This window comes from Vulpes vulpes, chromosome 1 (assembly GCF_048418805.1).
Source record: "Vulpes vulpes isolate BD-2025 chromosome 1, VulVul3, whole genome shotgun sequence".
Classification (NCBI taxonomy): Eukaryota; Metazoa; Chordata; class Mammalia; order Carnivora; family Canidae; genus Vulpes; species Vulpes vulpes.
The window spans coordinates 6,968,223-6,993,124 of NC_132780.1; the positions used below are offsets into that span (position 1 = coordinate 6,968,223).

Genomic DNA, 24,902 nt, shown 5'->3' on the forward strand with positions numbered 1-24,902 from the left:
AACAAAAGACTAGTAAAGGCATTTTAGATTTCTTTATATTTCTCTTTTTCCTTCAGATACAGAATATTCTGGAGATATTCTAATAGTAAGTCAAAATATTTTTTTAAAGATTTAATTTATTGCAAAGAGAGAGAGAGAGAGAGAGAGAGAGAGCAAGAGTGAGAGCAAGCTTGAGTAGGGGAGGACCAGAGGGAGAGGAACAAGCAGACTCTGTCACCCAAGTGTTCCTGACTTAATTTTTAAGATAAAAGCTGGTATGTAAAGTATCTACATAGATCCAAAATCAAACTAGAAATCAAGGCATAACTGCAGATAATTACCTTTCATCCTCACCCTCTCCTGCTGTTTCACCTTGAGATTTCTTGTTGAAAGTACAGGCATATATTATATTCCTCTTTTTTCACAAATAGTAGTATCATATAATATCATTCTGTACTTACCTGTTTTTAATATATCCTGAAGATCACTCCATAGAACACAGGTACACAAAATTCCACTGTACATTCATATAATTAATTCAGTCAGTCTACTGCTGGACATCTGGGTTGTTTCCAGTTTGCTGCATTTACAAATAGTGTTTTGTAAATTTTTTCCTTTGTGTATACCACATTTTGTAATTTTGCCAGTGTATCTCTGGGATAGAAGCAAGGATGTGGGTCTTATGGTAAATGCATGAGACTACACATGGATATTGCTTGATTCTTTCCTATATAAATTGTACTATTTTGCATTTTCATCAGTAGTTTCTGTCCTTGTTCTTCCAGTCTTGCCAATGGAGCATATTAATACATTTTTTTATTTTTGCCCATCTGATTGGGATGAAGTGGCATTTCAGTGTGTGTAACTTGCATTCCCATCTCAATTTTTAGACTCTTTAAATATATGTCTGTAGCATAGTTGCAAATATTTCCGTTCTGTCATTCTCCTTTATCTTTAATACTTAGTCCTATAAAATTATTTATTTTTTTCTTATTTCTACTGGATTTTTGAATCATACTAATTGATAGCTTCATTCCTGGGTTATAAAGGACTTTACCTATGTAGTACTTGTAAAGTTTCTTCCTATTTTTTACATGTAGATTATCTTGATTTGTTGGGAATTCACCCTAAAAGACTAGAGAAGACATCAAAATTCACAAACATACCAATGGAAAGAGTGAAAGTTCAAGAAACATGTACCTCAAGCATTCAAGGAGATCCAGGAATTCACAATGAATGAGACAGGAGCACCAGATATGCAAACTGATACTAAACTCAACACAAAAGTCTAAGCAAAAGGAAAAAGGAATGCCCTATATTTATCTATATATGTCCAGAAAGCTGATATTTTTCTCAGTGTATTCATCACCTTAAAAAAAATAGCATGATGAAGATGGTTGGTTTATTACAATAAAGTAATATAACAAAAGAATTTCATTTTTCCCATGTAAATTGAGAAATTGCACAGAAGACAATAATGTGGGAGGGAACTTCTGTTCCCTAATATTGTTTAGCTACTGTTAAAGAGCTGGATTTAAAATGTGCTAAGTACATGTTTATAAGCTCAGCATTCTTTATTTTATGTAATAAGATATACCAAGAAAATATCCTTAGAATAAATTTAAGTACTGAATTGATAAAGTACATCTTCATCATCAGTATCTTGAAGTTATGTGTAAACTACAGAATTATCACCTACCTATATAAGAGTTTAAACATTTTGGTTAAATATCATTTGATTCCTGCATTAGTTTTTTCTATGTATGTTCATGAGTGAAATTATTCTTGAATTTGTTGTTCAAGGGCTACTCGACATCTAATTTTATTATCAGAATTATATTGGTCTTTTAGGATCTGCTCACAATTTTTCCATAGGATTTTCTTCAGGGGGTAGTCTGTACAATTATCTGCTCCTACATAATTTTTAAAGATTATTTTTTCCAGTCTTTAAATTTTGGGGCACCTTTTAGTTACTCTTGAGATATCATTTAAAATGTTCCTAGAAAACAAATAATACTCTATTTAAAAGTTGTGTCTAATAAGGTTTATATCTATTTATATGATCATTAAAAATATTCTCTAAAACATCTATCCGAGTTTTCCTTTCTTATCATAAGAGAAAGCATTGCCAAAGCCTAGTAATAATAGTTTCTTCAAAGAAATATTTTGACTTAAAAATTTAAAAACCTTTTGTATTGTTCTTTATTCCATGATTTTTGCTTTATTTTCATTAAAACTTTCTATCAATTCAAATGCCCATTGAGGCATTAGCTTGTTTAGTTCAGTAATCATTATTTAATTTGACAAATATTTGGACTCCATAATATGACATAGTGCTGGAGACACAGTGGTGACAAGAAGTAAACTGCCCTCAGTTGTCTTAGTTATATACACACAGTAAATTCCATTGAGAACTGCCATGGTCATGTTCATAGAATTTGATATACAGGAGTTTCATTATCATTCACATCTAAATAGCCAGTAACTTGACTACTGACCTGCTCATTCCTTTGATAATTATTTATATATGTAGTACTAAATTTCCACAAGGTCAGAATTTATTTGGCCATTTTCTAATTTTTAAATTTAAATTGTGGTGATAAAATGGATATGACATTTGGCTTTAGAAAAATTTGTTAGAGACAAGTCACTTCCAAATGCCTTTAAAAACAAAACAAAAATCATTGCTGAACACTCAACAACTCCACTTTCATTGAAACCATAAGGCTTTCTTTATAGTATGGATTTTTTTGTGCAGCAAATGAAATACTGATTCAACGCTTTCTTCCCTTCATTCTGTTTTACAGCCTTTTCTTCAGAATTAATATCCTACTGTTCAAGAAGACACAAATACTGATGGCATATTTATCTATATTCATTATATTATTAAGGTCTTTCTGTCATAGAAATGGTCTAATACTAATATTCATGATGGTCATGACATCATTTAAGTCATCAAGCTCATTTAACCCTATAATCAAATAAGTAAGTGAACAGACACAGATTTGAGTTACTTTCCAAAAAATACCAGTAAGATGTTTTGGAACTAAGGCATACCATATAAATTGTATGACAAAGCTCAAGGCTTTCCAAGATTAATTATGTAACAGAAATTCAACTTTGGTATAATTTTATGGAAGTGTAACAAGATTTAAATAGAGATAGAAGGTTTCCCTACATGAGTTAGATTTAGACTCTATGTGGAATATTATCAGTAATGTAGAGAATACTTTAAGAATGATTCAAAAGATATTCACAGTGTCATCTTATTCATAGGGTTTTACTCTGATATTCCAAATGGAAAACCATAAGTAAATGCTTTCCGGTATTAATAACAGATTGCATTTGAATTGTCTGCTATTCAGTGTTACGTGCTCCAATAAAGGGTTTTCCAATATTACTTACACTTGTGGGGGTTTTCAAAAGAAGAGATTGATTCTCATCAATGAGTCGTGAATAAAGGCCTTCCTATATTTTTATATCATAAGAGTGAAATAAAGTGAGAGCTTGGAGAAAATGATGTCTCAAAATTTTTATATTCATAGGATTTCTCAAAACTGTAAATATCCTGGTGCTGAGGAAAGTCTGAGTCGTGACTAAATGTGTTCCCATAGTCTTTCCATTGATAGAGATTCTCACAATTGTGAATTTTCTGTTCAGGAAAATATGGATGGTCATTAAAGATCTGGTTACTTTCCTTACATTCATAGGATTCTGCATCAGTATGAATTTTCTTATGTCGTGTAAGTTGTGAACCCCAGATAAAAGATTTCCCACATTCTTTACATACATAAGGTTCCTCACCAGTATGTATTCTCTGATGTCGAGTAAGTTGTGAACCCCAGAGAAAGGCTTTACCACATTCTTCACATTCATATGGCCTCTTTCCAGTATGGATTTTCTGGTGTCGATTAAGTTCTGAACCACGAAAAAAGGTCTTTCCACATTCCTTACATTCATAGTTTCTCTCACCAGTATGAATTTTTTGATGTCGATTAAACTCTGAGCCATGAAGAAAGGTCTTTCTACATTCCTTACATTCATAGAGTTTCCTCTCATTATGAATTTTCTCATGTTGAGCAAGGTATGAGGCCCAAATAAATGTCTTCCCACATTGCTTACATTCATACGGTTTCCTACCAGTATGAATTCGTTGATGTCGAGCAAGGTGTGAACTCCAGATATAGGCTTTTCCACATTTCTCACATTCATAGGGTTTCCTACCAACATGAACATTCTGATGTTGAGCAAGATTTGAACCACGAATAAAGGCTTTTCCACATTCCTTACATTCATGAGATTTCTCACTAGTATGAGTTCTCTGATGTTGAGTTAGGTGTGAGCCACGAGTAAAAGCTTTTCCACACTCCTTACACTCATAAGGTTTTTCACCAGTGTGAATTCTCTGATGTTTAGTAAGATGTGATCGCTGACTAAATGCCTTCCTACATTCATTACATTCATAGGGTTTTTCACCAGTATGAATTCTTTGATGTCGTGTAAGATCTGAGCTACAACTAAAGGCCTTCCCACATTCCTTACATTCATAAGACTTCTCACCAGTATGAATACGCTTATGGACACTAAGTTGTGAATGAAATCTAAAGGACTTCCCACATTCCTTACATTTAAAAGGTTTTTCACCAGTATGAATCCTCCTATGACCAGTAAGGCTTGAACGCAAACTAAATGCCTTCCCACATTCTTTACATTCATATGTTTTCTTAGCAGAGTGAACTGTCTGATACTGAGTAAGTTCTGAATCAGAAAGGAAGGTCTTCTCATATTCCTTATCTTCACAAAATTTCTCTCTAGTGTGCATTAATTGATGTTGAGTACAGTCTGAGCCAGAATGAAAGGCTTTCCGAGACTCTTTAAATTCATTCAGTTTCTTTCCTGTATTCTGTTTGTGATGTACATTAAAAGTTGTGTGATGGTTAAAAGTGGACATTTTTTCATAGGTAAGTGTAACCTGCTTAAAACATTCTTCCTGATTTTCCTTTTGTGTTTCAAACTGATCTTTGCTTTCCCAATCACCCCTAAAACATAAATATTCAAGGTTGTGTTTTTTACAAATTTCCAATTGAGGTAATTCTCTCTCAAAAGTGACATGTTTTTGTGATAACTTCTTGCTCTGACAGCTGGACTGCATGTCTGAAAGATAAGAAGATAAATTCATACTGTTTTACTGTTCCAAAAGACACAAAATGTCCAATGTAGATATAAAAAGTAAATCTTAAAATGCATAAGGCACACAAGAAATGACTGGCTTAAGAAATTCTCAAATTCTGGGCAATATGAAAAAGGGGCAAAAATAAATAGAAATTTAAGAGAACTGAAAAAAAGTTGAGGTGAGTGATTAGATACATAAAAGCTTTGTTTTAGTCAATTACATCTGAGTAGTTCCATTTAAAAAAAATATTTATTCAGCTATCACCCAGTCATGGACTGCCAATGTAAAGATAAGACTATTTCATTCAGTATGGTAAATCAAGTCTTAGCATGTTAGGCATTAAAAAAATAATTCTGTAAAAATACAATATTAAAAAAAAGGATATGGGGGGAATTTAGGATGGAATAAAAGGTAATACTACAAAAACCAAGTACTGGGAAGCATGATTAGGATCTTTTAATCATATAATAATTTAATACATCTCACTGTCTAGTTGCTTCCATCATTACTGAAATGAGTATGTATACTGCTTCCATATTACTTTTGTACTAAGAGGAGGAAACAAAAGTACATCTAAACTAACTGAAAGAAAATTTCCAGAAATGTAATCATACCTACATAATCAGTTTTCAGTTTGCCTTTGCACAAGCAAAGACTTCAACTTGCTCATTTCCTCCATGGTACATAGCCAAACCATCTTTTTGTCACATGACCCCAATGAAGGTGGTTTTGTTTTCTTTATTCTTGAGTTCATAGTATTGCTCATCTATTCTGCTTTATGCTTTGAAGCCCTTCCCCAGGTCGCCTCTTCTTTTCCCTTCTGTGTAAGGCCACCAAAATATTACAGAAAGTATCTACAAATTTTCAAGTACCATGGAAGATACTATGATGAATGTCTTATATAATTCTGAGCTTAAAAACAGCAATGTTGGGAAATAGGGTTATCAGTCCAATATGTGGGAAGTAATCTGGTCTAGAGTCAACAGACAGTAGGAACTCAGCAACACAGGTATGTCGCATTTAGGTTAAAGGACATAATTATGGGTGACAGTTCAAAAAGGAAAATAGGGGATCCCTGGGTGGCGCAGTGGTTTGGCGCCTGCCTTTGGCCCAGGGCGCGATCCTGGAGACCCGGGATCAAATCCCACGTCGGGCTCCCGGTGCATGGAGCCTGCTTCTCCCTCTGCCTATGTCTCTGCCCCTCTCTCTCTCTCTCTGTGTGTGACTATCATAAATAAATAAAAATTTAAAAAAAAAAAAAAAGGAAAATAGTTTGAGAAGCTGCCAAAGGCAAAGAGCTAGGAAGAATGTGACTCATTTTTGATATGTGCTAGGATTTGATGAAATTGTCATGCAGTTGTTAAAATTTTTCTTGGGATGATAGAGGCGGGAACTGATCAAGTGCTCTAGCAGTGACTAAGTTGAAAAGCAGTTCAGTTACATGTGTAAGTAGTAGTGTATTATAGTGGAAAAAGGACAGACCATAGTTTCAGGCTCAGTTCTATTTACTAACACCATCTTTAGGTTATGAGAAAATTACTAAGCTTGCCTGAGCTTTCATTTTTCTGTATGATACTAGGGATATTAATATCTTTTTTTAAGAGATTTATTCAGAGGATTGGGAAAACATACTATTTTTATAAAGTGCCTGACACAGAAAAAGGACTGAACAATTAGTAGCTGCTGCTGCTGCTGCTTCCACTGATGACAGGAAAAAAAACGTGGGAATGTGGGGGACTGGAAATGGTTTACCAGTATTTCACACATAAACTACTGCTAGAAAGTAATTATTATTATTGTGCTAATTAATGCAGGCAAGGAGTTTAGGATAAATTAAAAAGAATGTTGAAGGAATATAAACCAAGACGTTAAAATAAATTCCGCAGATAACAGAATATGATGAGGAAGCAGCTATTTTGAGATGCTTCCTAGACAGCTTACAATATGACAATCCTGCTCACACCCAGAGTCTCAGCATTTAGATAAGGAGCTGAGCTTAGGATTCCCACCATAAGTTCCTGCTTGGCTTTTCTCAGGCACCTTTAAAAATAACCAGTTAGAGTTGAGCCCACAAATAGTGACCTCCACCCCAAATACCTTATAAGTATGGTGCTCACTACTTTGCTCTCTTATCTCCCACTTGCTCATGACCAGAGATGGAGGACTGTCCTTCTCATAGCTCATTGTATGCCCCTGCTTCCATTTTCTACAATTCATAAGTATTTAATCTTGTGACTTTACTTCTTTTGTGTGATTGTATGAAAACTGTGCCTTCAATCAAAACAACTCCAGCATTTTCACTTACCAAAGTGGAAGCTTGGATATTGAGGGAGCTACCTGCTGTCCCTATGTGGATGATTTGTGCCTCCTCATTCAGCAGGTTATAATCTGCATATCATTAATACACAAGCTATGGGCTCCTCAAACACAACATAAACACGGAGGTTAGAAATAATGACTCTACTATACCTCCTATCACCCTATTTTTTTCACTTCCATTTATATTACAAGTCCTTGACTATGACTCTTGTATACATCTCTTCCTGGTGAAACCTAACTTCCTGCTTATCCTGAGTCTGAATTAAATGAGTGAACATAGCTAGAAAAAATAAAATGTGTTGACTAGAATCATTTCTAATTTATATTTTAAATGCCCACAACTGGGTTCTCAGCTGTGTCCAGAATTTTTATATATTTCTGGTCACAAACAATCAAGTGGAGGACAATCAAGGAATCAGAAACAGCAGAAACTTAGGTTGTGACAAAAGGAACAAGACAGATTATTCCATAGGTGTTATTTCACTATAAGCATGTAAAGAAAGAATTATAACTTTTCTTTATACCATATACAAACAGAAACTACAAGTAAATTAAAGACATAAATGGCAAAAAAAATCTTTAAAACTTATAAAAGAAAACAAACATCTCTACTAAATCTCTATGGGATATCAAACTTACTGGTAAATATTTTAGATGAACAAAACAAGAAAATTCTACAACTATTACTTGAATATACTAAAAGGCTCAGCCAATCTTTAGCACTCAGAGTGTACTGGTACTAGTATTTGGCTTAGAGACTGACAGAACTTATGACATCTCAAGGCTAAGGTGATAGAGATTAGTATCCAGGGGCTGTCCTATAGAGGAGTCCTAAACATTCATGTTGAGTTAGAATAGAAAGGCTATTACCAAGGAATATGGGTAAAAAACAGAGGTAGACCTACACAGGAAATATAGCTCAGTTTCAAACCATCTCGGTGACTAAGGAGGGTGATGGACTGAGAAAGCACCAAAATATTAATGCCTTCAGTTACCTGATAGAAGCAACGGAAATCCTCTATAAAGGAAGGTAGTCTAGGCATTAGTTTTACCATTTTACAAACACTGTCTGCCATAAACAGTCCTAAACATTCATGTTGAGTTAGAATAGAAGGGCTATTACCAAGGAATATGGGTAAAAAACAGAGGTAGACCTACACAGGAAATATAGCTCAGTTTCAAACCATCTCGGTGACTAAGGAGGGTGATGGACTGAGAAAGCACCAAAATATTAATGCCTTCAGTTACCTGATAGAAGCAACGGAAATCCTCTATAAAGGAAGGTAGTCTAGGCATTAGTTTTACCATTTTACAAACACTGTCTGCCATAAACTAAGTAAATAACCAGACAATATTAATGTAAACAGACTACGGAAACAATAGTAGAAATACATCTAAAAGTTCTCTAGATATTGGAGTTATGAGACAGGGTTTAAAAATAACTGTGCTTAATGGGATGCCTGGGTGGCTCAGTGGTTGAGTGCCTGCCTTCGGCTCAGGTCATGATCCTGGGCTGGGATCGAGTTCCACATGGGGCTCCCCGCAGGGAGCTGGCTTCTCCCTCTACCTTCGTCTCTGCCTCTCTCTCTGTATCCCTCATGAATAAATAAAATCTTAAAACAAAACAAAACAAAACTGTGCTCAAGAAGCTAAACTCATCATTTTAGTAGAGAATAAGAAACCAATACAGATCAAAAAAAAAAAAAAATCCAAGAGAAAAAGATTGGAAAAATCTTAAGAGAAGCATTATGACATAGAAGATTCAGTTAGAAAACTAAACATAAATGTAAGTGGAAGCTTAAAGGGAGAAGAGAGGAAGAATGGGAGAAGCAGCAATATTTCAAAAGATAATGGCTGAGAATTTCCAGAACAAACTCCATGAACAGGTGAATGAATGAAGTATAGCCAAAAGTGGAATACTACAGAGAAACAAAACTAAACTATTGATACGTGCAACAACATAGATGAATTTCAAAATCATGCTAGCAAGAAACAAGGTCAACAAAAAGAAAAAAGAGTATACCTTGTATAACTCAATTTATGTAAAATTCTAGAATATATAAACTCATCTAGAGTTACAGAAAGCAGGTCAGTGACCACTTGAAGACAGGAGTGGGAGGATGGATAGCACAGGGGCATGAGGAAAACTGGCAATAACTGAAGGGTTTCTTTTCTTTCTTTTTCTTTGTTTCTCTCTCTCTCTCTTTTTTTTCTAAAGATTTTTATTTATTTATTTGACAGAGAGAGAGCCAGAGAGCACAAGCAGGGAGGATGGCAGAGGAAGGAGAAGCAGGCTCCCCATTGAGCAGGGAACCCAATGTGGGGCTCAATCCCGGGACCTGAGCTGAAGGCAGATGCTTAACCAACTGAGCCACCCAGATGCCTCTAAAGTGTCTGTTTCCTGATTATAGTGATTATTTCATGGATGTAACAAAATGTCTGAACAGACCAAACTGTATACTTCAAATATATGCAGTTTATTATTCTTTAATTATATCTTGATTAAGTTGTGAAGTGAGAATTTTAGCACTATAATAAGAGAGAACTAAAATCCTAAAGAAAATAAAGATAAATATCCTTTTAGCCACTTTAACTAGGTATTAGTGTATTAGTATTTCCTTTATGTGAATGCTCATTCACACTAAAAATACAAAGTATTAAGCCAACAAATGATAAGTATAGATCAAGTACACAGCAAATATCAAATAAATACAATCAGTAATTCAGTAAACAAACACAGAGGAAATATCTATCCTTACTAGAAATCAACAGCCTTTAACCTACTAAATTATTAAAAAGTTTTAATTAAAAAAAAAGTTTTAATTAAAAATAACTCAATTTGTAGTGAGACTACATTGAAACTTATATCATTCCTGACCTCCATATGAATCAACGCCCTCCAATCCTTCTGAAAACACATTAATTCCTACAGTATACAAATACATTCAAGTCATAGCTACCTCTCAGATACCCATGTGTTTACCATGAATCTGTTTGTTTCCAAACTTGTTGATACCAATTGTTTTTGACATTTTACCTATATGTTAATAACATTATATAAAGAAATATGAAAGGTTGTTTGTTTTATATGAAAACTAAGTGAATGCTCTAAAAAAAAAAAAACTAATTCAAAAAGGCTGAAAGAAATTCTAAGGACTGAGGGGAAAAAGAGATTCCACAGTAAGATTGTCTAAATTCTCATTCAGATAGAAACCAAATAATTAGGAGAATGAATTATTAGTGTAGTTAATATAAGAAAGCATAGGGAGAACTCTAATTAGGGAAAGTATGCACTGGTCCCTTATTGAAACAGGTGAACCAGTTATGGGTTGTAAATATTAATTTAAGGGATTCTCGGAATTTTGTATGATTTAAAATAATCAATTAACTATCTTAAATTAACTGGGTACACAGTATTCTAACTTTAAATCCTCTGGCCAAGGAATTTCATATCTGAAACACAACCATAATTCAATGTGGAAAAAAACCCCATGAATAATTGACCTGTACCAAGAATTACAACTTTAGTAACAAGAAATGCAGAATAACCTTAATATACAACAGAAGATTCATAGTATGTGAAAACTGACCAAAATTTTAAAAGCATATAGTAGTGTTTAGGGAACAAAAGTATGAAATAAAATTGCACAGACCTTTAGGAACAAAATATGTTATAAAATCTTATTTTGAAATACAGTTGACCCTTAAACCACACAGATTTAAACTGCACAGGTCCACTTATATGTGGATTTTTTCCAGTACCGTAAATTTATTTTTTCTTTCTTATGATTTTCTTAGTAATATTTTCTTTTCTCTGACTTATTTTAAGAATACATTATATAAAGACATAACATATGATTTATATTATCAGTAAGGTTTCCAGTCAATAGTAAGCTATTACTCGTTAAGTTTCTGGGAAGTCAAAACTTATATATTAATTTTTTAAAGATTTATTTTAGAGAGAGATAGCAAATGAGTTGCGGAGGGACAGAGGAAGGAGAGGCAGAGAATCTCAAGCAGACTCCATGCTGAGCACAGAGCCCCAAGCGGGGCTCGATCTCACGACCCAGAGATCATGACCTGAGCTGAAACCAAGAGTCAGAAACTTAACCAATTGTGCTACACAGGCACCCACCTCTATGTGAATTTTTGACTGTCCAAGGGTCTATATTCCTAAACCCCTCAAACTGTTCAAGGGTCAATGGTAACTACAGATTCACAATAAGTTGCAAAGAGTACCCTTTATCCAAGTTTGTCCAATGAATACATCTTACATAATTAAAGCACAATATCAGAATCACGAAACTGACATTGGCACAATGCATATGTGTACTATGTCATTTCATCACTTATGCAGATTCCTATAACCACCACCTCAATCAAGACACATCTAGATCATTATCTCACAGATTCTACCTCTTGTGCTACCTCTTTATAGCCATAACCACTACCACCATTCCCCAGCTCATCCCTACCCCTGGCAACCACTATATGCTTTCAATCTCTAAAATTTGGTAATTTCCAAAATGTTCTACAAATGGATTCATTTGGCATGTGACCTTTTGAGTTGGCATTTTTCATTCAGCACCATATCCTTGAGATTCATTTCAGTTGTTGTAGGTATCAATAGTTCAGAAAAAGAACAATTTAAAAACACAAATATAGCTTTTGGAATTTAAAAACATGATTCTAGTGAGGAGATAAAATTTATTTTCTTTTCTTTGATATTTCAAATAAAAAAGAAACTCCTAAATAAACAACTAACAAATACTGTGGAAAAAAAAAGAAGCTACAAAAGTATATTATTTCAATCTGAGTCCTGCCCATAAACAGAAAATTCATCAATTAGCCTCAACTTGCCAAATATGTGCCTTGTTTCCTCTTGACAGCAAGGTTTGTTTTTTTTTTTAAGATTTTACTTATTTATTCATGAGAGACACAGAAAGATCCCTGATCCCAGACCCTGGGATCAGGACCTGAGCCAAAGCCAGACGCTCAACCACTGAGCCACCCAGGCATCCCCAGGACTGGTCTTTTGTGACACTGCCCTCTCTTTGTTTTCCTCCATTAGCCTTAACCTCTCTTCTGCTACTTACTATTCCCTGTAGCCAGAAGCCATTTTCACCTATTATCCTGATTTTCAACTAAGCAGACTATCAGGACTTCTCTTAATGTAGAGCCTATTTTGCTGAAATGTATGGACATGTTCCAGTCACAGAAAATTCAAGTTTTTTAATAGATTATATACTCTTTGTTAACCCTTCCTATCCCAAAATGAAATTAGAAAATCAATAAATGTTGCTTAAAAGAATGAATTAGTAAGTGTAGGAAACGCAGAAGCAAGAATTTAGGCAAGATAAGAAGAATTCAAAACATAGTAGATAAAATAAAAAACAGTCAAGATTTTTGGAGGGAGAAATTTACAAATATCTAAATGAAGAAATTTACAAATATCTAAATGAAAAAATTTACAAATATCAACATGAAAAAAAGAGAAAAAGAAATTGAGTCAAAGCACTGATACATTACCTACTGAAGAAAAAGAATGGTACTTACCTTTTTATAATATGAGGGAAAGAAAATGAAGAGTAGTACTGAATTGCAGTGGTATTTGGAGGTGAAAAGAAGAGTCATTTGGAAATTCATGGTGAAAAGGTTACTTCTGGCTCTAGGTCTCAGAACTTTATTCACAGGATTTTATCTCTTGAGGAGACTTAAGACCAGTATTTCAGAGATGCTGCTGCCTCCGTAAACATCTGAGCTCTTATCTGCAATGATGGTGTCCCTGTGCAGACTCAGCCCTTACTCACCTGGGCATGGTCCTCTTGTCTCATCCTGTAAAACCATCCAAGGCTCTTTCCCTTTCTCCAGTAAAGAAAACACATCTGGCTGATAAATGCAAAGTCCTGATCAGAGATAAGAAATAAGAAATAACCACATGGTAAGGATTTCAAAATTTGAATCTAGTCCTTCAGTTATGAAGGAAGAAAGACAATTATAGGAAGAGTAAGAAAAAGGCATGAAGTATTTCTCCATCTAAAAGATGGAGAAGATGGAGGTTAGCAAATTTACAAGGCATAAACAATTTCCCAGAAAGAAGTCAGAAATTTCCCTAAGCACTTGAAAGACAATGCAAAAATTCACAATGTAAAAATCAGAAATTTCTGGGGTCAAATTCTGAATCTTACCCAGCAAGATCATGTTGCTGTAGTTCTCCAACATCACATCTCTGTACAAGTGTCTCTGTTCCAAGTCCAGGCACTCCCACTCCTCTTGTGAGAAGTCTATAGCTACATCCCTGAACACCATCAACTGCTGAAAGAAACAATGCAAGCATCAATGGTGAAATTTAAAAATCTTTTATTTATTTATTTATTTATTTATTTATTTATTTATTTATTTATTTATTTTAAAAGTTTTCTTAATTTTTTTTAATAATAAATTTATTTTGAAATTTAAAAATCTTTTAGATAGAACGGGGAAGAAGTGAAAAAGAGCACTGTATACTTACTGTATACACCACGTATATAGTGGTGTATTGAGTATACAGTGGTGTATACTCACTGAGCAAAAAACTGAAGTCGGCTGCCTGTAGTATGGGGGGAAATTACATGGAAATTTGTGACTGAGGCTAAGTGACTATATGCTCTTAAAACCTTCTATTGTTCAGCCACAACATCCTTATGACCTTCCAGGGACAAATATCAGACAATAGGATGGCAGCCCAGAATCAAGAGTTCTTTGTTAATATCACTTGGAGGCCACACCAGGCTTAATCACTAAGTCCAGCTTTATTATGGGATAAAAATAATCCCCTGCCCCTCCTTAGGCTACTTTTAGTTGACTTTTCTGTTAGCTGAAGCTGAAAAGATTCTTAGCAGATACACTCCCTAACTGAATACCATTTTCTGTGAGAATGTATAAAATCTGGGTTCTGGGCTAAGTAGCTGACAACACAGGTCTTGTTAATAATATTAATCTCTCACTGATTTCCCGGCAAGATCCCAGATCTCTCTGAACTTAACCCTCCACCAATCCTCTATTTAAAAGCATGATAAAGTGCCACATAATAAAATGAACACCAACCAACACCAACTCTCACCTTTATTAAATGAGACACCCCATTCTACAGAGTAAATAAAGCTTTCATGCAGTGTATCCCTTTTAGCCACTCAGTTCCACCTTGTTAAGCCACAGATTTGAAAAGAAAGTCTCTACTATTTCCTCCTTCAGTGCACTATCAAAGTCTTAGAACATAGGAGGTGCTGAATGCCATGTTGGAGAGAAGAGGGACACTTAGGGAAGGCAGAGGACTGTTTCATGGCTATCACCATATTGAATAGTGACTCAAGTAAGCAGTTTAAGGATAATAAATAAAAGTATTCATAAGATGTGATATAAATGGTTAAAATTTTGGAGAGAGGTAATTCCAACTCACATGGGCCATGACTTAAAATTCCCAGAATCAATCAGTCTTCTATACTCCTCTCCTGGTGAAGCAGAGTCCCGAGGAAGCAGAGCTAGAAGGAAGGAATCATGAGAGGTCAGGTTTTCCACAGAACTTTCAAATGGACTAAAAATGCCATTTTCTTCCCTGAAGAAAGGTCAGAGAGATCTACAAAAATCCTGGCCCAAACCAAAACCCAACTGACTCATTCTCACTCCTCCTTTTTCCTAGTCCTATGTAACCACTAATTCCCGTTCTGTTTCTATAGATTTTCTTATTCTGGACTTTCACATGAATGGAATCATACAATATGTGAACTTATTGTTACTCGTGTCTTTCATTTAGCATAATGCTTTCGAGGTTCATCCATGCTGTAGCATGTATCACTATTTCATTCCTTTCTACAGCTGAATAATATTCCACTGCATGACTAGACCACATTTTGTTTATCCATTAATAGACATTTGGGTTGTTTCCACCTTTTGATTATTATATATATGCTGCTATGAACCTTTGTGTACAAATTTTTATGTTCAAATACCTGTCTTAAGGTTTTAAGAACACGAGTTTTACATTTCACTTATTAAATTTATTCCTAAATATTTTATGCTTTTCGATACTATTGTGAATAGAACTGTTTTCTTAATTTCATTTTTGGATTCTTCATTGCAAGTGCATAAATATACACTTGATTGGGGGGGGGGGGGCAGAGGGAGAAGCAGAGAGCAAATCTTTAGCAAGCTCCATTCCCAGAGCAGAGCCTGAAGCAGGGCTTGATCTTACAACCCTGAGATCATGACCTGAGCCAACAGTCACCCAGGCACCCCTACACTTGATTTTTATCTATTGATCTTATATTCTAAAACTTTTCTAAACCCTTTTATTAGTTCTAATAGTTTGTGTGTGTGTTTATTCCTTAGGATTTTCTATTATCAAAAAAAAATAAATAATGTCATGTGTAAATAGAGATGGTTTTACTTCTTTCCCAAGACAGATGCTTTTTATTTCTTCTTTCTTGCCTAACTTCCCTATAAAGTCTCCAGTACAGGGGATCCCTGGGTGGCGCAGCGGTTTGACGCCTGCCTTTGGCCCAGGGCGCGATCCTGGAGACCTGGGATCGAATCCCACATCGGGTTCCCGGTGCATGGAGCCTGCTTCTCCCTCTGCCTGTGTCTCTGCCTCTCTCTCTCTCTCTGTGTGACTATCATAAATAAATAAAAATTAAATTAAATAAAATAAAATAAAATAAAATAAAGTCTCCAGTACAATACTGAATAGAAGTAGCAAAAGCAGCCATTCTTGTTTAACTCCTGATCTCAGGGGGAAAATATTCAGATATTCACTATTAAGTATATTAGCTACATGATTTCTGTTGGTGCCCTACAGCAGGTTAAGGAAATTCCCTTTCATTCTTAGTTTATTAGAGTATTTTTAAAATGAGAAGGTATTGGCTTTTGTCAAATGCTTTTTCTGTATCTATTAAAATGACCATGTGATTTTTTATTTTTTATTCTTTTGATATGATGTATCACAGTAATTAGTTTTTGGATGGTCAGATAACCTTGCATTCTTGGGACATATTCCACTTGGCCATGTTGTATAATTCATTTTATATGTTGTCAGGTTTCATTTGCTATTTCGTTGAGGATTTTTGTACTCAAATTCTTATGATATATGCTTTGTCTGGTTTTGGTATCTGGGTAATATTGGCCTCATCAAATAAGTTGGGATCTTAGCTGTATGTTTTTCTCCTTTTTGAAAAAAAAATTATTTTTAAGTGAATTCTAGGGACACCTGGGTGGCTCAACGGTTAAGCGTCTGCCTTTGGCTCAGGGCATGAGCCTGGAGTCCCGGGATCGAGTCCCACATTGGGCTTCCTGCATGGAGCCTGCTTTTCCCTCTGCCTATGTCTCTGCCTCTCTCTCTCTCTCTCATGAATAAATAAATAAAATCTTTTTTTTTTTTTAAAGTGAACTCTACACCCAATGTGGGACTCAAATTCACAATCCCAAGATCAAGAATTGCATGCTCTTCTGACTGTGCCAGCCAGGCCCCCCTGGCTATATATTCTTTAATTGCAGCAGAGGCACCACTGGGGAATTCAGAACTGTTAGTAGGAGTTGTTCTGAACCAGGTTATGTTCTGAACAACAAAGAAAACCTGGTTGTTCAGAGGAACCATACTTTATTTATTTACTTACTTACTGATTTATTTAAATTTTAAGTAGTTAACATACAGTGCAATATTGGTTTCTGGAATAAAAGTCAGTGATTCATCATGTATATACAACACTCAGTGCTCATCATAACCTTCCTTAATACCCACCACTCATTTTAGCCAATCCCTTACCTACCTTCCTCCATCACCCTTAGTCTGTTCTCTATTGTTAAGAGTCTCTTATGGCTTGTTTCCCCTCTCTCCTTTTTTTCATTTCCTCTTCGCACATGTTCATCTGTTTTCTTTCTTAAATATTACAGATGAGTGAAATCATATGGTATCTGTCTTTCTCTGATTGACTTATTTCACTTAGCATAATACATTTTAGCTCCATGCTGTCACAAATGGCAAAATTTCATGTCCTGGTGGCCGAATAATATTACACACACACACACACACACACACACACACACACACACACACACACCACCTTTATCCATTCATCAGTCGATAGACATTTGGTCTCTCTCCATAGTTTGGCTATTGTTGATAATGCTGCTATTAATACCAGAGTGCATATATCCTTTCAAATTTGTATTCTTATATGCTTTGGGTAAATACCTAGTATTTTTTTTAAGATTTTATCTATTTATTTGATAGAGAGAGAGAGAGAATGCACAAGCATGTATGAGTGGGGGAAAGGGAGAGACAGAGGGATATGCAGACTCCCTGCTGAGCAGGGAACCCAATGCAGGACTCAATCCCAGGACCCCAGGACCATGACCTGAGCCAAAGGCAGACCCTTAACCAACTGAGCCACCCAGGTGCTCCCATGGTAAATGCCTAGTATTGCAATTCCTGGGTCATAGGGTGTTCTATTTTTAACTTTTTGAGGAACTTCCATATTGTCTTCCACAATGGCTGCACCAGTTTGCATTCTAACCAACAGTGTAAGACAAAGAATATAGAAACTAGCAAATGGAACAAAACAAAGAAAGAGATGACAATTATTGGAAGAAAACACTGAAAGTCAGAGATAATCCAACTTGCAACTAAGCAAACCCCTACAGATGAAATCCAAATCAAAGAAGAAGAAAAAAAAAAAAAAAGAAGAGAAAAAACATTAAAAACTTTATTTTTAACATTAAAAAATAATTTCCTGAAATAAAGCATGAATATACATAACGAAGAGACATCAGGGAGAAATGATTCAAAACTGTCAGTATGATAACATTTCCTAATAAAATTATTAGGCTAAAACCCATGGGAAGTCAAGATAAAAATATGAACTTACCCATAAGAAAAAGGAAATTCACTTGTCAATAGACTTCTCCACTACTAAATTCAGTGCTCCCAAGAGGGAGGTAGTCTCTCCAATATATTTGCAGTAAAATGAATGACAGAATCGAAGATTTAATATGCAGCCAAGCTGTCCTTCAAATAGAAAATATAAAAAGTTCTATGCTACAACAACTTAGGGAATATTGTTCATATGAGTGCTTTCTAAACTACTAAAGGACATATTTCTGCCATAAAAGAGAGAACAGAGAAAATTTCAGGAAAAGCAGTGATGGTAAACATATTTAAGTGCAGACCTAAATAAAAATAAGATGGAGATTATGGTACCAGTATGTAAGATGGTTCTTAAAGGTATCTAGTATTTGGTATTAATGCTGTGTAGTTGCCCCCTCCACTGAATAGAGCTGACTTGTGTACCAAAAAGATATTGTGGAAATGATGGAGTATGAGAATAGGTCAAAAAGAACATTATGGCTTCTTCCTATACTCTCTTGCTGCCCTTCTGCTCTGGGGAAAACCATATAACATGTTATGAGGTCCATATGGAGAGGAACCGAGGTCTTTTGCCAATAGCCACGTGAGAAAATCATCTTGGAAGGTGGTCCTCCAGCTTCAGTCATACATATAGATGAGTGTGGCATGGCCAAGAGTTTGGCTATAACTTCAGGAGACCTAAGCCAGAACCTCACTGCTAAGCCACTCCTAAATTCCTAATCTGCAAAAACAGTGTAAGATAATAAATATTTATTGTTTTATTAGGGTAATATGTTTTACAGCAATAATTAACAGAGAAATAAAGTTTGCAAAATGGAAAATAGACAAGCTCACTGACTGCCTCATTTATAATAACTGGGAGAGAAAGGATATCATTTAAAGCAGCCAAGTCGGGGGATCCCTGGTGGCTCAGCGGTTTAGCGCCTGTCTTTGGCCCAAGGCGCGATCCTGGAGTCCCGGGATCGAGTCCCGGGATCCAGTCCCACATCGGGCTCCGGGCATGGAGCCTGTTTCTCCCTCCTCCTGTGTCTCTGCCTCTTTCTCTCTCTATGTCTATCATAAATAAATAAATAAATCTTTAAAAAAAAAATAAAAAATAAAGCAGCCAAGTCATGGGTAGATATACAGAAATATTTAAGAATACAAATATGAAGGCAGAGAGAGTAAAAATGTCAACTGCATTTCAACATACAAGCAAAAATTAGGAAATTAAAATTTAGATTTAAAATGACAGGGATCCCTGGGTGGCGCAGCGGTTTGGCGCCTGCCTTTGGCCCGGGGCGCGATCCTGGAGACCCGGGATCGAATCCCACATCGGGCTCCCGGTGCATGGAGCCTGCTTCTCCCTCTGCCTGTCTCTGCCTCTCTCTCTCTCTCTCTCTCTCTGTGTGACTATCATGAATAAATAAATAAAATCTTTTAAAAAAAAATGACAGCATTTGGGACACCTAGGTGGCTCAGCAGTTGAGCATCTGCCTTCCGCTCAGGACATGATCCCGGAGTTCCGGGATCGAGTCCCACATCAGGCTCTTGCATGGAGCTTGCTTCTTCTCCCTTTGCCTATGTCTCTGCATCTTTCTGTGTCTCATGAATAAATATATAAAATCTTTAAAAACATAAAAAATAAAAAAATAATATGACAGCATTTACAATAGCAACAAAAATGTTAAATACCTATAAATTTAACAAAATAAAATAAGGACAAGGCCTCTACATTGATTACTAAAAATAACAGAATAAAATGAAAGAACATCTAAATGAATGGAGGAATTTATCACATTTATGAGATGAAAGTGATTATTTTCAAGATATCAGTTTTTCTGCAATATAATGGTGTAAAAAGGTTAAAAGTAAAAGGATGGGAGAAGATATACCATGGAAATCATAATCAAAAGAATGCTATAGTAGCTATATTAATGAGACAAGGTAGATTTCAGAACAGATTATCAGAGAGAAAAGATGGTCTTTTCAACAAACAATACTAGATCAACTGAATATATGAGGGAAATGAATTGATCTTCCCTTATACATACACAAAAATCAATTCCAGAGGGTTTGTACATCTAAATGTGAAATATAATAAATATAGAAGAAAATATTAGTATCTTCATGCCTTAGAGATAAGCAAAGTGTTCTTCTTTTTTTAAGATGTTATTTATTCATGAGAGCAGAGAGAGAGAGAGGCAGAGACATAGGCAGAGGGAGAAGCAGGCCCCCCATGGGAGCCTGATGTGGGACTCGATCCTGGAACCTCAGGATCACACCCTGAGCCAAAGGCAGATACTCAACCACGAAGCCACCCAGGTGCCCGAAGCATCCAACTCTTGATTTGGGCTCAGGTCATGATCTCAGGGTTGTGAGATCAAGCACCACATCAGACTCTGCACTGGGTATGGAGCCTGCTTAAGATTCACCCTCTGCCTCTCCCTCTGCCCCTACTCCCCTCTCTAAAAATAATGATGATGATAATGATGATGAATATTTATCAACTAACAGCAGCAACTTCAATAAAGCAGAAGCTACAGGTTATGTAAGAGAAAACTTCACTCAGAGTATTTTAACACATTTTTATCAATCAAAGACAAATCAAGTGGAAAACAAGTAACCATAGACAGGTCATATATTAGACCACAAAGAAAAATTTTTAAATTCCAATGTTAAAAAATATCATAATGCAGCAAAACTGGAAATTATAAGTGAAGAGGAGGCCTATCTGCCTTACTGAATTCCTCAACTTTATCAATAGGGATTGATTTCATGTCACAGGGCTCAAGACCCCTCCACAGCACTAAGGCTAAGACGCTATACCACCTGTTCTGAGCAATAAATTATCATAAACACAGTGGCTTAAAACAATACAAATTTATTACCTTATGCTTAGGCAGTTAGGTAAAAGCCTGAGATGGTTCTCAATGGGCCAATATCAAGGTGTCAGCAGAGCTGTGTTCCTTTCTGGAGGTTCTAATGGATAATTATTTATTTCTTTATGTTTTCCAGAGTCTAGAGGCCACCAACATTGGCTCCCTTCCTTCAGCCAGCAATTCTGCATATCTCTGACCATTCTTCTTTGATCCTATCTCCCTCTGACCCTAAAGACTTAGGAAAGGTTTACTGAATTTAAAGAATCCAATTGGGCCATTGGGTAATCTAAGATAATTTCTCCAATTCAAGGTCCTTAACTTAATCTTGTTTGCAAAGTCCCTTTTGCCCTGTAAAGCAAAATAGTCACAGATTCCAGGGATTAGGACCTGGACATCTTTCCAGGGGCATTATTCCACCTACCCCAACCACCTTTAAAGCTTCTATCCTTGGCTCTCCTCTTCCTGAGGGATACTCAAAAATCCACCCTTTCTATCCCATCACTTCTTCTCCAGCAGTCTTGAATCCAAAGAGAATAAGCATCAATATTCCCTGTATCCATGTTTATGTCCATTGTCAGAAGCCTTAGATTCCCTGATAATCTGTCTTTTGAGACACTGTACTCCCCCCCCTCAGCTAGATGTACTTTCTTGTCATCTCTCCCCACATCTGGACACTTTCTAGTATGCCCTCTGGAATTCATAATTCATTAATAACAAACTCCTCTTTTATCTCCAACACTTCCTTGAATACTCCCTTCACCTTTGGGTCTAAGGGAAACCTGGCTCTCCCCCAGCGGACTCTGCAGCCTTTTCAACATCTCCCTCTCCTACCCTCCCTACCCCCAGCCTCTTGCCACTGGGTCTGGAAGCAGGGCAGGTATCCTCCTTGTTCTTATTACTTTCAGACCTTCCTCTCTTCCTTTTCTAAAAAAGCTCTACCTTGGAATTTCATGCCATGAGATTACATATAACTCACCACACCTCACTGCGGCTGACATCTACCAAATACAGGATATTTCTCCTTGTTTTTTGAAAACTTGGGCTCATGGCTTATTCTCTGCAACACTACTCTTTTATTCTTGCAGTTGCAGTGCATTCACACAGTTGAGCCTTGCTTACTCATTCTTCCCAGTATGTCTACTTTTCCCTCTCTTGTGGCTCATTATTACCAGCATACTTTTAACATTGTTATCCTCCCACCAGCTGCTGTTCTATTTCTCTGCTCATATTTACAGAGAAATTCTTGGAATATGTTCTCTACACTGTCTCCTATTCCACTCCCCACATTCTACATTACTCAATCCAACTAACGGCCATCAAAGAAACTGCTCTCCACACATTTACGAAGGACTATGGTTATTACTAAACGCAATATTCTTCGTTTCTGGCTCCACAGCTGCTGCTACCACATTTACACACACAGGCACACAGTGTGCAGCCACAATCATGCATGCACATGCACAGGGGCACCTAAATAGCCATCACCGTCATGTACAGCTTCCCTCATCATCGTGCACATTATGATGTGCACACACACATACACACCCTCACCCCCACGGCTCCTGAACGATTACCCCCACCTCCCGCTCCCGTAACCATTTCACACAAGCACCCACAGATCCCATCGTGATCGCTGGCGCACGAGCGGGCACACACATACACAGCTCCCTACCAACTTCCTTCCCCATTCCTTCTTGCTGGCAAAGCCTGAGACTCCGAAAACATTAATCCCTCACTACCCTTCCCAGTGGCGTTGGCCCCTCAGGGGTCATTTTGTGTCTTAGATGATCTTACCTGACCCTGCGATCCCTACAAGAATGTTCCGCGGTGACTCGGGCGGGACGCTTCCTACAGTCGCGAGAGCGTCGGTGCGCGGACAGGAAGCTGTCTCGGCTACGGTGGACACTGGAAAATGTAGTCAAAGCCCGGACAGCCTTCAGAGCCCAGCGCCGAAGATCTCAGTTCATAGGCCTTGGCCCCGGTCTCCATCCTTTCCCTCGACAAAGACCATCGCCCTCATCACTGCTCACATCCGTGGCAAAGGGCTTCTCTATTCGTTCCAGGCCGCGATTCGAACGCAAGACTCCACTGAAGCCTCCACGCTGCTCCCCCACAAATGCTGGGAACCTGGACAATAAGCCAATGCGGCCTTTCGACCGGAAGTAGCCTTGGACGCGATGGCCCCTGGGAAATGTAGTTTAGGGTCGTAGAACTACTTCAGAGGAAGGGTGTCATTCTTTGCTGCTTGAGTTTGCTGTCTGGGCATGTGACAGACACATTGTGACAGAAAAGTCCTGTTAGACGGTGGTCAAGCGATCAGTGACTCCTTCCCATCTTTGTCTGAGTCTTGGTCCAGCCTGATGCATATCTCTTATCCCACAACTATCGACCTGGGGGTAGGATGAAGGGGCCCAACTGCAGGAAGGTCCCTTCTCTGCGAAGCCATGGAAGCTCCTCCTTTTTTTTTTTTTTTTTTTTTTTGGAAGCTCCTTCTTTAGCCAAGGTGTACTATCCTCTTAACTCCTCAAATAAATACTTCACTTAAATAAATAAATAAATAAATACTTCACTTATTCTCATCCTCCAATTACCCTTAAAGAGTTTGGGTTAAATTAATATTCAAGCTTACATCAGTGCTTTGCAAATGCTATTCATGTCTTGGCTCCCTCCCACCCCCCGAAAGTTAGTACTTGATAGCTTTTGAATTTTGCTTCCTCTTCTCTGAGCTCATCATTTAGCTGGACAGTTTAGGCAGAGACATAGGCAGAGGGAGAAGCAGGCTCCTTGTGGAGCCCAATGGGGGACTCGATCCCAGGACTCCGGGATCATGACCTGAGCCAAAAGCAGACGCTCAACCACTGAGCCACCCAGGAGCCCCAAGATCACAGTTCTGCAGGACATGGGTGTCCATCAATTTATAAATGTCTTAGTGATATACAAATAAAAAGCATTCTTATCAATAGCCTAACTTTCAGAAACCTATAACTCAATTTCCTGGAACCCTAACATCACCCTCCCCTCCATGAGTGATGTGGAAAACAGAGGCAGAAGGGAATGTAAACAAAATTAAGTTTCTTTATAACTTGCAGTCCATTGACAAATACTTGAGATAGAAAGTCCTTTTGGAAACCTCCCTTTTCCTTACTTTCCCCAACTCCCAAGTATATAAAAGTGTGAGGTCACCCCTCACACTTGTAATGCAGCTCTTTATGTCCACGAGTCCTGTCACTGTGCTTTAATAAAGTCACCTTTTTGCACCAAAGATGTCTCAAGAGTCCTTTTCTTGAACATTGGTTCTGGACCCTAACACTATCCAAAACTACATCAAGATCACACTCACATGTCTTGGGAGTTAGGATATAGACATATCTCTGGGGTGCCACAATTTCCTCTACGCGTTATTATCTTTAGTCTTACCCTAATAGATTTCTTTAGAATTATCAACCTCTCGCTACTATAAATGCCACCTAGGTACAGGCAACATGTAAATGTTTTTCCTTATTTTTTAAAAAATATTTTATTTATTTATTTGAGAGAGAGAGAGGGAGAGAGCTAGCACAAGCAGGGGAAAGGGGGAGGGAGAAGCAGACTCCTGCTGAGCAGGAAGCCCAATGCTGAACTCATTGAGGGGCTCAATTCCAGGACCCCAGGATCGTGAGCTGAGCCAAAGGCA

The 24,902-nt window shown here is 37.0% G+C and overlaps 1 protein-coding gene across 8 annotated transcripts; it reads right to left on the reverse strand.

The window, feature by feature from the left end:
- Window positions 1–983: 983 nt before the first annotated feature.
- ZNF790 (zinc finger protein 790) lies at window positions 984–23,408 on the reverse strand. Of its 8 annotated transcripts, none has more exons than XM_072751346.1 (6): window positions 23,024–23,365; window positions 18,370–18,509; window positions 14,910–14,991; window positions 13,660–13,783; window positions 13,282–13,377; window positions 984–5,133 (listed from the first exon to the last, which is right to left on the reverse strand). In XM_072751346.1, exons 3-6 carry the CDS (start codon window positions 14,916–14,918, stop codon window positions 3,461–3,463), a joined length of 1,902 nt encoding a protein of 633 aa, XP_072607447.1. In that variant the 5' UTR covers window positions 14,919–14,991; window positions 18,370–18,509; window positions 23,024–23,365; the 3' UTR covers window positions 984–3,460. The 8 variants fall into 8 exon arrangements, with proteins under 8 accessions (XP_072607447.1, XP_025866022.1, XP_072607610.1 ...); XM_026010237.2 differs by having other exon boundaries at window positions 13,660–13,786; XM_072751509.1 differs by having other exon boundaries at window positions 13,028–13,377; window positions 23,024–23,357.
- Window positions 23,409–24,902: the final 1,494 nt, after the last annotated feature.

Excerpts from the sequence above, each read along its gene's own strand:
- ZNF790 (XM_026010236.2), bottom strand. Across the intron at positions 13,378-13,659 it reads CAGCAACATGATCTTGCTGG|GACTTTGCATTTATCAGCCA; the intron begins GTAAGATTCAGA and ends ATCTCTGATCAG. Across the intron at positions 5,134-13,281 it reads GACAAGAGGACCATGCCCAG|ACATGCAGTCCAGCTGTCAG; the intron begins GTGAGTAAGGGC and ends CTTATCTTTCAG.